Consider the following 17,942-nt stretch of genomic DNA (forward strand, 5'->3'; position numbering starts at 1 on the left):
CTGTGGAGTAATGTGAGAAAGGCTGAGCATACTTACCACAGTTTGCTTCATCCGAGTTGTCCTGACAGTCATTGTCCCCATCGCAAATGAAGGCTGGGTTGGTGCAGATTCCTGTAGAGCACTGGAATTGCCCTGGGCGACACTTGAATTCAGCTGGAAAGAATAAGTGGAAAGAGGATGCGGTGCCTTAGAAGCAGCTCCCTGTGGATTCTAGTTCACTGAGAGAGTTCAGAGTCAAAGCACAAGGTCCCTGGCTCCAAGTTTGGACTAGGCAGCTGATGAAGGGGGAGTCCTTTGATTTAGACTCTGAAGAACCACCATCAATCAGACTATACTGCACTAGGTAAGCGAGATGGTGTCTCTAGGCTATGCAACTCACAAAGGCTAAGAAAATGAAACAGCTTCTGATCCCGGGGAAGAGGGAATAACCACATCAATGTTTATGCAGGTAAATAGTCAAGCTGCTCTGTGAGAGTGCTCGTACAACTCATCAGTACACCAAGAGAACCAAGAGGCCCCAAACTTCTCACGTCTGGGCCAAGAGGATCGATGATCTCTCATGATTTAAAAGTTTTGTCGTTTACGTTCTTTCTTTTAAGCCGACTCTTACAACCATTTGTTACCAGGCATTTTACTGCTCATTCTGTAAATGTTCTGAAATAGCTGACCACTGGTAGCAATAACTTTTAATTTTAGAATTGAAATTATATTTTAATTATATCCAAGGGAGCGGGGGTGGCGGCCTTCATTTTCCCCCACCTCAGATTACTCCATTACTGCAAGGAACCTAATTTGTCAGCAAACAACTCAATCAAATTCAGGGAATTTTTTGGTTTTGGGGCTTTACCTGATAGGGATTAAGGTCTGTGCAAAACAAACCCAAGTTACTTTTAGCAACAACGAGCTGCTACTCAATGCACAGCAAGAATTCTTCTTTGAAGGATTGCTGACAAGTTTAATATATGGCTAGAGGAATCAGTTATGTCCTCCCTGAGGTATATTTCCTTTATGTTAGTACTCCTTGGATTCTATTCCTTAACAGTTAAACAGAAGAATAAAAGATCCCATGATGCCAGTGTTAGCATTAAGCTTGGATATGCTTTACATCAGGGAGCCATGTTCAGGGAACTTATGAAATCATGAAACTCCCTTCAGAAGTCAAACAATTGATCTTTGGGCAATAACTCAAATCCAAAAGCACAGAGCTGTCATCCAGGACAGCGGTCATTAACTGCTGGGCCACAGCCCACTGGTGGTCCGCAAGAAAATTTTGGTGGGCCACAGAGAAATGTCACCCCAAAGCAATTAATCCAGGCTGCACAGGAACACATGGCTGCGCCGCCCACATTGCCCACGGGAACCCTCCCCGCCTACTCACTCCTTACCTGGCAAACTTGACAGCTAAACTGCTATTTTTCCATTTTTTCCCACAACCATCATCTGTTCTGCTGTGCCGGGATATTTAGATTAGCTAGGAAGCAGGAAATGGTTGGATTTCTTGCTTTCTAGCTAGTCTTTAGATCTTCAGCTCTGCTTTTAAGCAGAGCCAAACCTTCCTTAGGACTGAAGGTTCTATTATTCAGTGCAGACTCACGGCAAGCAAATTTTCTGTGACAGACTCAGGTAGCCGATGGCAGATAGATAGATCACTGAATGAATCTGTGATTCTGTGAGCAACTCAATCTGCCTGCCTGCTTTACCTGATTTTGGGTAAAAGTTGCTCTTTTTAATAAAAAAATCAATATTTGTATAAATATTTATAATATTTACAAACAAGCCATGCCCAGCCAGTCACATGACCACCAAGCCACACCCACAAATTAGGCCATGCCCACAGAACTGGTTAGTGGTCCCTGGTATTTAAAATTATGAGTTTGCTGGTCCCTGAGGTCCAATAGGTTGGCGACCCCTGATCCAGGAGGCTAATAACACAAGGAAGAGCAGGTAGTCCTCGAGTTATGACCATAACGGAGCCCAACATTTATGTTGTTGAGGGAAACATTTGTTAAGGGAGTTTGGCCCATCTTACAACCTTTCTTGCTGCGGTTGTTAAGCGAATCATTGTATTTGTTAAGTTAGCCACACAGTTGTCGAGTGAATCTGGATTCCCCTTGACTTTGCTTGTCAGAAGATTGCAAAAGGAGAGCATGCGACCCCCGGACACAGCAACGGTCATAAGTATGAACTGGTTACCTAGCATCTGGACTTTGATCGTGTGATCATAGGGATGCTGCATTGGTCATAAGTGTGAAAAATAACCGTTAAGACACTTTTTTCAATGCCATTGTGAACGGTCATTATAGTCAACTGTAAGTCAACTGTTGGATGGATCTATTTTAGGGCTAAGTAACACCTTATCAATGGAACAATCGATGGGAATTCTGAATGAAGGAGATGCCAATTTGAACCTGGAGTTTGCTGTTTCATCAATACTGCTTAAGTATGCTGATCCAAAGTAGTATCAGTTGATCGTTGAAAGTACGCGGGATTTGATCTTGGTAAAATTTGGATAGGGATGACTAAAAAATATCAGGCCTGTAAGCCAGAAGTTAAAAAAATAATTCTGGAAGAAGGCAACGACAAATTGTTTCTGCGCTGTAACCAAAGTCTTAGATATGTCCATTAAGTCAACAGAAGTAGAGCTTAATTCAAAGGCGACTTTGTCTTACAATTCTATAGAGTAACCGAAGTGCCTGACAGGTCCAAACGCCAGATGCAAATGTTACTCTCTTCAGTGCTTCAAAATTATTATCCAGGCCCTCTCACTGTTTTCAGCCAGGATTATCATCTATCTAAACCTATGACAAGGGTCTCTCCCGCCTAAGTCTTCTCCCAAAAGTTCACTTACGGCAATCCTCTGGTTCATCTGAACGATCCCCACAATCATCCTCGGTGTCACATTTCCACCAGAAAGGGATGCATTTGTCATTCTTGCAGACAAACTGGCAGGGAGAAAAGGTAATGATGCTGAAATAATGGATGAGTAATGGTCAAAGGAACATAAGCTATCACCCCAAGACAAACTCCAGCCAGTAACATCGGCTATGTTAGAGTTTAGAAATAGTCTTTTTTTTTTAAAAGGCTATTAGAAGCTGGGATAGGAATTCAATTTCTAATCGCTTCATACATTAATTCATGGCTCATCCCCAATTAAAGAAAACAAAAACAAAATAAAAAAACATTTTTTGTATTTTAGGAGGTCGGTGGAAAAGGGATTGTTTTCTCCAACTGAAGATCAATTGAATGAATACGCTGGTTGGAAGCTCTATGGATCCAACAGATGCTCATATTTGGATGGAGCCTTCCCTTTCATTGGCTTGGAAGTCTCCCTAAAAAGAGAGCCCCACAATCCTCAGATAGCCTCCTGAAATGGTGCGGCTGAAAATTGGTGGCATATCTAAAATACGAAACCTCCCACTCTAACCTCAAGAAACCACCATTCCAGGTATCCAGATCACACCGTGATATTTTTGGGTAATCCTTGGTTTCTACCCCACCATTTTTTTTAAGTTATCCCTCTTTTTACCAAAAAGTTGCCTTCCCAGTGCTGAAGCATATTAAGAATCCCTTGAGAAAGCAGTGCACGAAGGGTACTAACACTGAGCAAGGGTGAAAAAAAAGTAAGACCAAAAGATTACATACGATCTATCAGCATCTCTTTTATGATGACCAGAACATAGAAGGCAAAAAAAAAAAAGAGCATATCTTTTGCATCTTTGGAATTTTGATAGGATATCAGAGTTTTTTAAAAAAGGACCCCTTGCAAATAATCATCTCCCCCCAAAAAAAAAAAAGATTTGGACTTGGCTACTTAAGAATGTGGCCCTCATGATGATGGCACCCTTGAGCAGATGGAAGTTGCATTCCTGACAAAGAGGATTTATAAATAATGGAGCAATGTTTGCATGTCCCAGCCGGTTACCTGACTGGCAGTACAATTGGAGATGCAGGTTCTACCATCAGCGCCCAGATAGAAGTTGGTGGGGCATGCACACTTGAAGGTCCCTCCTGGTGACAGCAGGCACAAGTTGCTGCAGCCGCCATTGTTGATTTTGCAAGGATGGTTAGGAACTAAGGAAGGATCAGATAATGAAGAGGTGTATGTTACAGTAGTTAATAGCAGCTTGTGGTGGTATGACCTTTGCCAAAGACACCTGATCTCTGTTCTACTGCACAAAGATATCCCACTACCCTTGTATAAGGAGAACCTCACTCCCTCAACTTCTCTTGCATGCACAAAACACACTCACCCACTAAAAATAAATGAATGCAAATGTTACTCTGCATGTGAGAGAAAGGAACGAAATCCATCTGACAGAAAATAAAAAGAAACATGTCCTGATCAACAATGTTCCTAGGGGTTTTTTTCCACCACCGAAGTGGCTGCCAGGTAGTTTACTGTGTTTGAACCTCCAGTTTAGCAATAACACATATACCGCTTCACAGTGCTTTACAGCCCTCTCTAAGCCGTTTACAGAATCAGCTTATTGCCCCCAACAAGGATCTGGGTCCTCATTTTACCCGCCTTGGAAGGATGGAAGACTGAGTCGACCTTGAGCTGGTCAGATCGAACTGCTGGCAGTCAGCACAGTTAGCCTGCAATACTGCATTCTAACCACTGAGCCACCAGGGCTCATTCAAGCAGTATCAACTGCTAGCACATAGCAATGTAGGAGTCAAGTAACAGCTCTGTCCCTTGCTTTTACCTGCCCTTCCATCTCTGCCCTGGTAATGTCTTAAAGGTCATTTCCTCATTTTATTGTGTCTAACATTGCCCTGTGGTATAGTAACTGAAACCAATCTCTACGCATAATACCTTCCTTCCTCTTTTCAGCACCTTACAGAGAGCACTTACCATCTGGCTGCCTGTAAGGGTGGTAGATGTGGATATCCATGGGCCGATGCAGAGTGCTGATCAGCACAGACTTGTTGGCCCCAGTGGTTTTGTGGGCTCGGTTGATGGATTTGGTCTCCCAATCAGTCCAATAAATGTAATCTTCAAAGAGGGTTAAGGCAAAGATGTGGGGGATATCTTGGTTCAGCACTATTAGTGGGAGAAGAAAGAGCAATTTTCACTTGGTGACAACACGGAAGGAGCCCACTGAACATCTAGGCAATGGGAATGGAGAGCCCTAGGGCCAAGGATAGTATCTGCTCAGTACTATGGCAAAATATCCATAGCTAACAATGACAACTATCTCCAATGTTGCTCTTCTTCTGAACAATATGCTCCTGGCTACCCAAAAGATCCCCTTCTTTCTGGTTTTTAGAAAGTCCATCAAAAAACATATATTCCATTAGGCCTTAGGGGCTAACACAGTACAACTTGTTCCTTAGGGCGACAGAAATTATCTTTGGCTTGGTTGAATGGATTAGTGCTGTAACTTTTTTATGAATTATGGTTGCTTTTCATTGCCCTGTATGCTGAATGCTTTTAACCTAATTTATGGTGGTTGGAATGTATATTACTCGGAGTTGAGTTTCATTTGAGTAGCTTATGAGCTCAGTATGTTTGTTTATCTATACTGTATATAATCATGGATAAGCCCATCTGCGAATAAGCTGATCCTTGGATTTTTAACCAAAATATCATAAAAATGCATCACCTGTGCATTAAGCCAAATTTAATTTTCATAATTGGCTTATTTGCAAGTATATATGGTAGTCACTCATGACAGGTGGGGTTAAACTCAAATGCCTCTTTCCATTTTGTTAGTCTAATGAAAAATAGGAATATAAAAAAATGGAAAAAATATGATGGCAATAGGAGAATTTTAAGTATTCAATTTCATTTTCCCTAACTCCTCATACTCGCTGGTTGCTATCTTTTAACTCCTTGTATTACCCCTTGGAATGATATTATATATTTGTGTCTTTCAGAGTAGTGGTTCTTGGAATTAAAGATAGTAGTAATATAACAGTGAGAAGCCAGGTAAACTATCTATACATGCTGCAATACTAATTTCAAAACCAGCTTCCAATTTGAAGAATAGCAATAGTAATAGCACCTAAATTTATATCCCAGTGCTTTACGGCCCTCTCTAAGCAGTTTACAGAGCCAGTATATTGCCCCCAACAATCTGGGTCCTTATTTTATCGACATTGGAAGGATGGAAGGCTGAGTCAACCTTGAGCCAGTCAGAATGCATTCCAACCACTTCACACCACGGCACGGAAACAGTAGGACTATGCATAGTTTTATTCTATCTTTTGCCAATGATCTCCAAAAATGTCTGGACTCAATTTTAAAGCTTTGGTTCATTCTCAGTTATGAAGAAAACCAACTATACATCTTTGTTCTAACACACTAATTTATAAACGGAAAGAAACTGCAGTTCAGCTCTCTTCATCCATTCTCATGATGATCGCCATACAGATTGCTGCTTCTGTTTTCTTCATTTGGCAGACCCAAAGGTCATTACAGTGAGGAAAAACAAATATCAAAATATAACATGGGACAATCAATCCACACAACAACTGCGCTTCATCATGTGCTTAAAACGGTAAAAGAGCTGGCATTCAAATGCCACTGCATATGGATAGGAGGCAATTCTTCCAGTTCCAATTTCTATTTCCAAAATAAAAAATAAAAAATCCTGATGATTACAGCACTTATTCCTCTTTATGGAAACATGTTTCAGATACTTTAATCTTACAACAAACAAAATTTGTCAGGATATATGAGGATAACCTGCAAAAAAAATCCCAAACTTTTAAATAGGCGGAGCACAGAAATATGGTTCTGCTGTATTTATTCCCTGCGTGTAATAAGTTTTATTATTGATGCTGTCATTTTTAATCTATTTTGGTGAACATATATTCTGCAAGGTGATATGTGGGCTGTTGTTGTTATTTGTCTCACTTATAGGGTCCATTTGTTTTGCATTGTGTTTGCTGCAGTTCATGTAGCAAATCTGTCAATGCACAGGGCAACAGGGAGGTTTAATTTTCAAGCAGCTTGTTACAGAAGCCGATGCTGATTGGCCTTAAGAGAAATTGACTTGCTCAAGATCATCCTGGTGACTTCTGTGCACAAAGGAAAACTATAACTCAGGATTCTGCATTCCTCATCCGGCACTATATCTTACTGGCTTCTCAAAAGGCGATATATAAGTAATTGTAATTTAAAAGAAAAAAGTCAGCAGCATACAATGACAGAGGCCTGGAAAGTAGCAGGCAACAAACAAAGGAACTCTGCAACATGCTACTGGAGGAGAAAAGAGAAAATATTTGTAAGAGACAAAAAAGGGGAAGGAGAGGTTCGAAAAACAGACTCTAAAATTGAGGCTACCCGAGAAAAAAAATTTTTTTGGGAAATAGAGAGAAATTGGAAGTCATGGGAGGAATATACATCCCATCAGATCTTCTGTGCCATCTCAGAGCCTTCTTCTGGCTACTATATTCAGCCTCCTCTCTGCATCTGAACATGAGCTGTTACAATTCACTTACCAATGTGGCGGTTAGAACCATCCAAGCTAGCAAATTCAATGTAGTCCTCTCGTGCGTCGGCCCAATAGATGCGGCTGTTAATGTAGTCCAGGGTGAGGCCATTGGGCCATGTGATCTTAGTCTCCACAATGACACTCCGGTTGGTACCATCCATGCCTATCTTGCCAATCAGGGAATGGTCACCCCAGTCAGTCCAGTATAAATATCTGGAAGGGAGCAAACGGAGTGGGCAAGAATGGCATAAGCATAGGACTACCAGGGTTGTTGTTTTTTTCATCCTTCCATTTTCCTGCAAATATTAAGTCTGCTTTTTTTTCTTTGAGGGGGAGGGATCAACCATTGATCCATTGGCTGTGACCAACTAGCTTTTTTGTTCAGATATTAAGATTTAAGAACTGACCAGCAGTGAATAGCTGCCAGATGTAGGCTGATGTAACTAGAGTGATTCAACATAGTATGGGTGTTTCCCTTTAAGACTGGAGAGTAAAGATCCCCTTAAGAGATGTGTATATAAAAGGCAGCCATTCGAGGGTGTGGTTCTCTTTCCTTGTGACCAGTATTCAATGCAGAAGTTCTCTGTGTGTTAAAAGGAAGAAAAGCTTGCTTGTATTGTATTTTGCCTACCACGTGTATATTATCTGTATATAACTGTTGTATATTAAACCACTGTTAATGTCTAAGTCTCTGTTATTGCTCCCGGGTTATCTCATGAAGGTAGTCACACTGCCAAATGCTCTGACATTTTTGCCTGAACCTGACATTGTGGCCTGAGAGATGAGTGACTGGCCCAAAGTCACCCAGATGCTTTCATGCCTAAGGTAGGACTGGAACTCGTAGTTCTAGCCTGGTGCCTTAAACTCTAGAGCAGAGCTTCCGGCCTGTGGGCTGGATGCGTCATGCGCTGCCCACATCTGGTTTAGCGAAGGGGGAAAAAATTCACGATACGTCATGTGACGACAATGTGATAGCATGAGTTTGATACCCCTGCACTAGAGCACACTGATTCTCTGCTGTCCCCTATCTTATTAAAATCTTAAATTCACGATGGTATAAAACAATACAGGTAGTCCTCGTCTTACAACAGTTTATTTCGTGACTGTTCAAAGGTGAAAATGACCTCTGACCGTTTTTCATACTTATGACCTTCTTACAGGCAGAGTCAATGGAAAAGCCAGATTCACTTAACAACCGTGTTACTAACTTAACAACTACAGTGATTCACTTAACAACTGTGGCACAAAAGAACATAAAATGGGGCAAAACTCACTTAATAAATAAATGTTGAACTTACTTAGCAAAACAAAAAATTTGGGCTCAGTTATGGTCATAAGTTGAGGACTATCTGTATTGTAAAAATTTACACGGTGCCAATAATGGGCAACACATTTATTCCATTAGAGAAGAGACACAAGTTTCCCTATGTAACAAGATATAAAAAAGATCCTATCCCCCTCCAAGAAACTTTACACATTGGGAAATATTATTCCTCTTCTATGAAGCCAAAGCCCACATCCCTCACTGCAGAACAGTTATCAAAACCTGTAGCCAATTCATGCATCCAATTCTTTATCTAAAGGGCTCTCACAGAGGAGAGATGTCTGCTATTTCTGCTGCCCCTTATCTCTTAAGCAGAACCCGACTGTCCTTTAAAAGGTGGCAACAGGTCAAGAAATGGCCAATTCCCAGAATTTTCTACTCTGGTTCAAGAATTCTAAAGTTTAAGCCTTCTGCTATATGGTTTTACTGACTAAATTAATTAGTTAACTGTAAAAAAAAAATGAAACATTACATCATTCATGCACTGGGGGTGTCAGGGATGAACAAAGCATGGGTAAAGAAAGACTAAGACCCAGACTAAGGAAATGAACCCTAATGTATTTGGGAAACTTACCCATTCTGTACATCCACCACTAATGCTCGAGGCTCCCGGAGTCCTGAGTTCACCAACACGGTGCGGTAAGCCCCGTTGAGCTTTGACACTTCGATAGTATCCCTTCCCTTGTCACACCAGTACAGGTTTCCACCCACCCAGTCCACAGCCAGTCCATCGGGATTGCTTAGCCCAGTGCGGTGTAGGACCTGCAAGTATAGAGGAGAAGAAAACAACAATGTGGATATTAAAGAAAAGGAGTAAGTGGGACCCTCTCTCCTGTTAGGGACCAGCAGGGTTTGCCTTAGAATGGGAAGGGATAGGAGTTTTTTGAGTCTGGAATGGAAAACTAGAAGAGCTGATCATCCCCTTTCAGGGAGGAACAAAGGCTTCAGCCAGTAAGTCAAACAGGCCAACATACCTGTACATTGCTGCCATTAATGTTCATGCGGCGAATCATACTGCCCTGTGTGGTGACATCAGTCCAGTAGATCATTTGTTCCCGGTAGTCAAAGTCCAAAGCTACAGCGTTGTTCAGCCCCTAAATCCATCAAGACAAAAAAAAAAAAAAATTTTGACATGTGGCTAAAGGAATACACAATTCCAGAATCTGTTCAGACGTTATATTTGGCCCTCACCCCCAACATTACCTGTTTAAGCAGTGTATAGTTGGAGCCATCCAGACTAAGCTTTCTTAGGTAGTATCGATTGGCAAAAATCAAGAAAGGTTCATCATCTGTTAAAGGAAGCAAAGGAGGGATGCCAGAGGGTCAAAAAATACTAGAAATTCCCAGTGCTCTTCTAATTTCCTCATTTGTCACCTTCCTATCACTTGCAAATTGAATTTCCTGTGTAGATACAGAAAGATACTTCAATCTGTCCCATTAATTAAAGAGACAAGAGGAGATTTAAAAGGTTTATTTATGGGGAGCAGGGAACTATGGTAGGCAGTACCACTTATGGCTGGTAGCTTAGTGATCATTCAAAGTTACAATGTCCCTTCCCTTGGCTACTTGCGATTCAAAGTTCTGACGGCTGCCCTATGACCCCACAGTTACGTGATTGCATTTTGAGTGCTTGGTAGCCAGACCACATTTACCATTTATACGTGACCTGGATTTATGATGTTTTTGCCGGAAATTGGCATTTACTTATGGTTTCGGGGGGACAGGGCGGGGGGAGGCCATTGCAGAAAATGGATTTGTTTAATGACTGCCACGTTCACTTTGCAGCTGTTGCATTTACCTAACAACCAGCGCAAAAAAGGTCCTGAAATCCGGTGTGGTAACCCACTTAACTTTTGGCACAGCTTATATGACTGTAACTTCAAGCTCAATTGTGGTTGTAAGTCTAAGCCTACCTGTGTGAAGATGATAACTACTATATTTGTAACTTCCACAAAGAAGTTGTTCTTCATTTTTTCTTTTACCCCTTTATAATCTTTTTTCCCCTATTTCTTCTTCATTGTTTCTGTGGTTTTAAAAATCTTTGTAAAGTTTTCTAATAAAAATTATTTAAAAATAAATAAAAAAGAGGACTAATAATTCACTGAACCGGACACAAAGAGACTGAAACTGAGAAAAGAATGGAGCAACATTGTTCCTCAGAGTCTCACATTTAAAGCTGGAATTTCTAGGAAAAGGGGAATGCAAGGTAAGAGGAAGCAAGAGTTTGCGTTTTGAGATAGTTATTTCTGCAGAAAGACTTCTTTATGTTCTGCCCAGGGTTTGTCTTAAATTGTTTCTTTTTTGTGTGTGCTGCTGAGTCAAATCTAATGTTCCAGTTTACAAATTAGAAAAAAATTGACTGTGTATCCTTGGTCTTGCATTACATCAGGCTGGCTGGGAACGTGGTAAATTTTATTTACAGTCTTTTGGTAGGCCGTATCTTTAATTGCATCATCTTCCATCTTGCAGGGGGAAAAGTGTTTATTTAGAGTGGCCCAGCACAAGCTTGTCATCTGCCTGGAGCATTTATTTTTTAATTATGGATTTTCTGTTTAGCTGCTCTTTAGCTGCTGATTCTGATCAAATAACTCACCTAACTCCTTTTCTACAATGTTGTATATATAAATTTTAAGGTTTAAATGGCAGTTTTATATTTATCTATAAAAATGTTTATCTGTAATAAGATCGGTCAATTTCCCAAGCAGGGAATCTAGGGGAAAGAGCCAAAAGGTAGCATTAGTAAACAGTTTTTTCCTGAACGCCATCCCACTGCTAAACAAATAATTCCCTCAACACTGTCCAACTATTTACAAAGTCTACAAACACTATTATTACTGTTAATCTTCCCATCACTCCTTATCACCCATCCCCTCCCACCTATAACTGTATGACTGTAACTTTGTTACTTGTATCCTACGATTTATATTGATTGTTTCCTAGTATGATTTGATTGCTTATTGACTATTATTAAGTGTTGTACCAGATGATTCTTGACTCTGACAAATGTATCTTTTCTTTTATGTATACTGAGAGCATTTGCACAAATTCCTTGTGTGTCCAATCACACTTGGCCAATAAATAATTCTATTATATTATTACTGAAATTATTTCAACTTTTGCACTTTTGATAAAAAGGAAGGAAGGATACAAGATGAGGTGTCCCCTAAAAGATAGTGAGTGACAGCAGGAATTATGAAGTTACTAACTCAGCAGGTAGTGGGGTTTGATTATTAGACCCAGAAGGCTTCTCAGATAAACACAGTACTAGGAAAGGCCCATGCTAAATATATACACAACAGTGGCATTGAACAGTTTTTTTTTCATTAGAAGTCTTTTGAAGCTGAAACAGAGTTCCAAATTTGACATGGGTTGTTCTGACTCACAAAAAGTATTCTGAAGCTCTCTGGATTATTTCTGAAGTGCTCCAAGCCCCAAACACTTCCACCATGGCCGAAACATAGGACTAATTCCAGTGAGGTCAGAAACTACCTAAGAGACTCTCTTTCAGTTTCTTGTATCTTATACAAGTCTCGGTCCATCGAAATAGATTTTTTGCCAAACCCCAAATCTATGACTCACGGCCCCAAATGCCAGGAACCTTTGCATCTCATAAGAATTGGTATTACCTGTGACAGCTTTGCAGCTGGTTGGATCATCAGGCTTCAGAATGTAGCCATCTGCACACATGCACTTAAAGCTTCCATGGGTGTTGATGCAGGTCTGGCTGCAGGGGAAGGTGGTTGTGCACTCGTCAACATCAATGCAAGTCTTGCCATCATACTTCAGCTGGAACCCAGGGCGGCATCTGCACTGCAGGGGCAGCAGAAAGTCATTACATGTTTATAGGGAGGGCCCTAGGAAATATAATCTCTCTCTTTTCCCCTTGACTTTGTCTACAACAAATTTACTCAATATTACAGCTTTTCTCCACAATACTTAGAATCCAAAATTTCTTCAATTTCATAATGCCTTTCCCCTTTAACCAAAATTGGGAGTGGAAGTGATTTTTCTATCGGTCTCATTCTTGAACCTTGAACAGACTCCAATAAACTGCAACTAGGGGTCAATCCGTTTAAAATCCCTTGGCAATTGCAATTTAACCATAACTGGGCTGATGATTCAACTGGCAGGATGAGATAGGCCAGTGATGGCTAACCTTTTCGGGCTCCTGTGCCAGAAATTGTGCACACGCTTGCATGCCCGCACTCGCATGCCAGCACCCGGAAGGCAATGTGTGCCTCCCCTATATCCCCTACGCATGCGCACGCAATCCTCACCACCCCCACCACTTTCTTACCTGCACTGCGCCTCACAGCTGATTTTTGGCCAGTTTGAGGCCTTTTTCAGCCTCCTAAAGGCTTGAGGAAGGCTTCTGCAGGCTTCTACAAGCTTTGTAGGCCGAAATCTAGCCCCGTTTCATCACTTCCTGTTTTTTTGGAAAAAAACGGAAATAACGAAACAGGGCTAGATTTCAGCCTACAAAGCTTGCAGAAGCCTGCAGAAGCCTTCCTCGAGCCTTTGGGAGGCTGAAAAAGGCCTCAAACTGGCTGAAAATCAGCTGTGAGGTGCCCACATGCACAGTGAGGTAAGTTTGCCTGCAGCTTGCTTGCCGGCACAAATGGCTCTGCGTGCCACCTGTGATACATGTGCCATAGGTTCGCCATCAGGGACATAGGCTATGGATAGGCAGAAGATACATATGGATCTCCTGCTAGTTCTCAACCAGGATCAATCATTCCCAACTAGTCAGCTGTAGGAGTAATTTATCCCTCTGAAATTCTGTTCTATATTATAATGATGAAGTGAAGGAAATGTTGCACAAGGTTTTCTAGAGAATGCCTATGAGTTACATTCAACTTTTGGTGCAGATGTCTGAGCTGTGAAATCTCTATTTCTACATGTAGAAATATTTATTTGACATATTTAAGAACCTAAAGTATTGAAAGTTTTATGGCATATCAAAGTAGATTCAACAAGTATTGGCCAAAGTAAACTCAATGTATGGCCAATACCCAGATCTTCTTGAACTGAAGTCATATATTCTGCTCATTAATTTATAACTTCATGGTGGGAACAGTACATCAAAATCGCCACTTCTAACTGCCTGATTAGAGGGCCGGTCTTGACCCATCCTCTTCCCCAAAACAGAAAAAGAAACTACAGCCCAACCTTGTAGCCGATTTTGAGGTCCTCACACTCCTGGGAGCAGCCAGTCTGCTTCTTGTTCAGGCACTCATTGATGAAACAGTTCAGCTCATCAGAGCCATCACCACAGTCATCGTTGTTGTCACAAAGCAAATTATTGGAGATGCACTGCTCATTGTGGCAGAGATAAAAGGTATCATTGCACTTGCTCTCTGAAATGATAGTGAGAAATCATTAGGACTGATGTCAAAGCAGTAGGTTTTCCTCCCACCCACCATGTAGGGTTCCATATTTACAGCTTCAAAGCCATCCCACAAGAGCTAACAAGCACAACCTTCTCTGCCTGTGAGTCAACCTGTTTCCAGCAACAATTATATATTTAGACAACTTTCTGTAAACATGACACCCAAAGAGCTTCATCACAAAGCATCTCTCCCTCTAAAGTTCCAAATATATCACTATCCATAATATTAAACACAATTTAATAAAAAGTACTTGATGTTAAAAAGTCCTATCAAAAAAACATATCATTAATCATTCAAGCTTAGACTGAACCCTAATTTGTTCACTCAAAGAGTGCAGTTATTTTACACAATTCTGTTCCAGTTAGGTAACAAAATGGCTACAAAATCTCCCTCAGAGAATGTACTTATTTACAGCTTTATAAATGAAATACAACTTTTTATAGCTTTAAAAAATTGAATATATCATTCATCTGTATTCATGGAACAAGTCTAGCAATCAAGATAAGACATCTCTAGGGTGATATGATCAGCTCCCATACTAGGTAACAATCTGACTCCTCCCTCTAGATCAGGGTTGTCAAACTTGCGGCCCATGGGCTGGATGTGTCACTCACTGGCTATACCCACACCCAGTTTAGCAAAGGGGGGTGGGGGAAGTAATGATGTATGTCATGTGACAACGTGACGCTGTGTGTTTGACACCCCTGCTCTAGATTAATTGAAGATTCTCGATGCTTTTCAAGAAGTATATAGCATCCTGCTGCTAGATTACTAATTAACTAGGAATAGACCAATTAAAGGAGTGCTTCATTTTGTTCTCACTCTTTCTGACCATGGATATAAACCAACAATAGGTCACCACCCCAACCCCAACCTCCTGGAGACCTACCAGGGCTAGAACATCTTGGATTCTTGGGGGCTTCGTCAGATTGGTCATGGCAGTCAAACTCGCCATCACACTCCCAGAGTTTGTTGCTCAAACACCGGCCATTAGCACAACGGAACTCGTTGGCACTACAAGTGGGGTACTCTGGGGAAGGCCAAAGCAGAGGGGATAAGAAATCAAGCCATGAAACAACAGTGTCTCTTTTTATCATGTAACAGGATCAACATACGTTTGAAGAACACCCTACTTGCTTTACTCTACGTAATATTATGCAATATGCAGAAAGAGTAAAAAGTAGTGAGGCAATGAAGAGATAAAAATAGAAACCTAATCAATCTTAAGACCAGCACTGTTTACTGTACTTCTGTATATTGTGCTATCCTTGCAAATTATCCTTGCTCCCATAACATCAATTCATACATTTTCATTCATTAACATTCCCACCTCTCTCTCTTTTTGAGGTTTTCGTCAACTCTGTCCAACCACAACTTCTTTCCTTTCACTCACTCACCCCTCTTTTGCATATCTGTTCTGTAATTTGATCCCCATTTATACTCTCCACATAACCAAACTACCTAAACAGAATTCTTCCATGCTAGTTACTCAATTTTGTACTCAGTCTATAGTCATTCAGCACTCACACATTCCTGGCCTCTCTTCTATTTTATGATATACACTTCTTCAGAATTCCAAACCAGCTGCATTCAACTTATTTTTTTGTTTCTTCTGTCAACCCTAAATCTCACTTCCAAGTGACAAAGTAGATATAGCCATCCATGACCTTTTTCGCTTCTTTTGAGAAACATATTGGATACTACCAACCTACCAGCATTTGCATGTATTAGAAACGTCTCCATTTTCCCACCTTCAATTAACATTCTACTGAAATACACCAATTCATCAGCTTCCTCTGGGTTTTCACCATTTACGTCTAACCTGCAATTTTTCACTCCATTTTTCTTGTCAAGCACAACTACTTTGATCTTTGATAGATCAATTTTCAGGCTCCTACCCTCCACTCCATCATGCAATCTATACAACATTTACTGAAAAACATTTTGAGCTTTCAGCAGGCAACATGGCATTGTCTGCCTATCAAAGTATGCACATATTTATGTCTCTGACCAACATATCTTTACTGCTGCCTTATAACTTATTCATAAATATACTAAACAGATTAAATATCACACATCCATGTTACACACACATTCAGGTTAGGCTTATAGTCATTCACTTATAGACATTCACTTTCCCAAATAGGTGTGTCTGGAGCATGCATATAAAACACTCAGCCCTAGTTAACAACTGAGAAATAATTAGGAATACATACAAATCACTTTCAACCAAACAATGGGGCACTTCAGGTTCTGGTAGAATATACGAAGATCCAATGAATTCAAAGTGGCAGTAAAACTTTACTGGTTACAGTGTGCATTTGTTCTCTTACATATTTATATAATTATTCTCACTTATCCAAGTCCTTTTCAACCAAACTAGCCAGGCATTAGCTGCAACAGTCCACACACCTTAAAATTGCCAAGTGTGAAAAACACTGAGCTAAAGGAATCAGAACTTATCAAATCTAGATCCAGGATGATTAAAAGAATGGGTAGGCTTCACCAAGAGCCTCTTTTCTTCCAAAGCCCTGGATTCACAAAACTGATAGTTGTGAATTGATTGTGGAAGGGCACTTTGTATGCTCAGCACCTAGCCTCCTTTGTCCGTCTTCATGTGAAGTTTCTCTTTTGAACATTAAAATACACTGCTAAATGACCTAACTTGCAAAGCAAAGTGAAAGAGTCTGTGATATTACCTGTTAGCTAAAAATAACAGTATGGTCAAGGGTTGTCTGTACTGGCTTCTGGGCCCCCAAAAACCACTTGCTCACATGAGAACCATTGTAGCACATTGGCTCTCAGGGAACAATTGGGGAATGTCTTTCATACATAGTTAATGTTTAATTACAATCTAATTTCTTCAAATCAAGCAATCAAACAAGCCAGCAAATTGTTTCCTAATGTGCACATTTCCCTCATAGATTTTAAAAATTATCTACATAATAGTATTAAATAATAAATTAAAATTTATTTTTTCTCCTTTCAGGTTGATTTCACTTGCTCTTGGGTAGCCAAATTTGATTTGGCAGCAAGCTAATAAAAATTGGGCTACTGTGGCCGCTCTCATGGTTGAGCATTCATTCTAGGCTGGCACTTACCACAATCAGGGGATTCATCAGAACCATCACCACAGTCATCATCGTGATCACACACAAAATGTTTTGGGATACACTGCCGGTTGTTGCACATAAACTCTCGTTCGTCACAAGTGTTGTTATATACTGAAATCACAAATTACACTGAAATCAGTTAACGCCTATTCCTCTATGTAGTTCAGTTCTTTTTACTGTACCACAATCACTTTTTTATTAATTGTGAATGCATGACATGTGTACACTTTAATAAAAAAAAACCCTGTGAGCAAATTCATATAGTTACTTCTTTCCACTCTTCATTAGTTCTTCATCACTGTCATAGAAAAGAAAACCAAAGATGCAACTGTTTTGTGAATGAAAGTGAATATATGTATCCCAGGATAATGTTGCAGGATCCAATCTGAGTTGGTCACCGAGACCAGAGGGTTTATCTTCCAAGCTTTTTGGACACGTGCTGGAACCCATTTTCAGGGAGTTTCTCTGTAGCAGTGTGTGTGCTGTTCTCTGTGTGGTATTTATCTGATTGGTGGCTGTTGTATGTGGCTTTTAAAATGTTGATTGGGACATGTTGATGGCTGGCTTTTAAGTCATTAGCTGTCATTTGCTTGGGCTGCCCAGCTATCAAGTATTTAAAAGGCAAGGGCTGGGCAGCACAAATTGATTTAAAAGCCAGCCATCAACATATCCC

General features: G+C 40.5%; 1 protein-coding gene across 3 annotated transcripts in view; it reads right to left on the minus strand.

Annotated features, from left to right (window-relative positions):
- Positions 1 to 17,942, minus strand: part of LRP1 (LDL receptor related protein 1) — a 311,480-nt gene that overhangs the window by 33,902 nt on the left and 259,636 nt on the right. For all 3 annotated transcript variants that reach the window (XM_087925459.1, XM_026713764.2, XM_026713763.2), the window contains 12 exons: positions 17,258 to 17,380; positions 15,046 to 15,186; positions 13,936 to 14,123; positions 12,393 to 12,576; positions 9,970 to 10,055; positions 9,741 to 9,860; positions 9,341 to 9,528; positions 7,450 to 7,655; positions 4,856 to 5,044; positions 3,923 to 4,071; positions 2,849 to 2,942; positions 37 to 153 (listed from right to left, as the gene is read on the minus strand). In XM_087925459.1, the coding sequence (XP_087781585.1) occupies positions 37 to 153; positions 2,849 to 2,942; positions 3,923 to 4,071; positions 4,856 to 5,044; positions 7,450 to 7,655; positions 9,341 to 9,528; positions 9,741 to 9,860; positions 9,970 to 10,055; positions 12,393 to 12,576; positions 13,936 to 14,123; positions 15,046 to 15,186; positions 17,258 to 17,380 (1,785 nt within the window). The remainder of the gene's footprint in view (positions 1 to 36; positions 154 to 2,848; positions 2,943 to 3,922; positions 4,072 to 4,855; positions 5,045 to 7,449; positions 7,656 to 9,340; positions 9,529 to 9,740; positions 9,861 to 9,969; positions 10,056 to 12,392; positions 12,577 to 13,935; positions 14,124 to 15,045; positions 15,187 to 17,257; positions 17,381 to 17,942) is intronic.

Source organism: Pseudonaja textilis, chromosome 2 (assembly GCF_049901715.1).
Source record: "Pseudonaja textilis isolate UNSWEBS1 chromosome 2, rPseTex1.2, whole genome shotgun sequence".
In the NCBI taxonomy this organism is placed as follows: domain Eukaryota; kingdom Metazoa; phylum Chordata; class Lepidosauria; order Squamata; family Elapidae; genus Pseudonaja; species Pseudonaja textilis.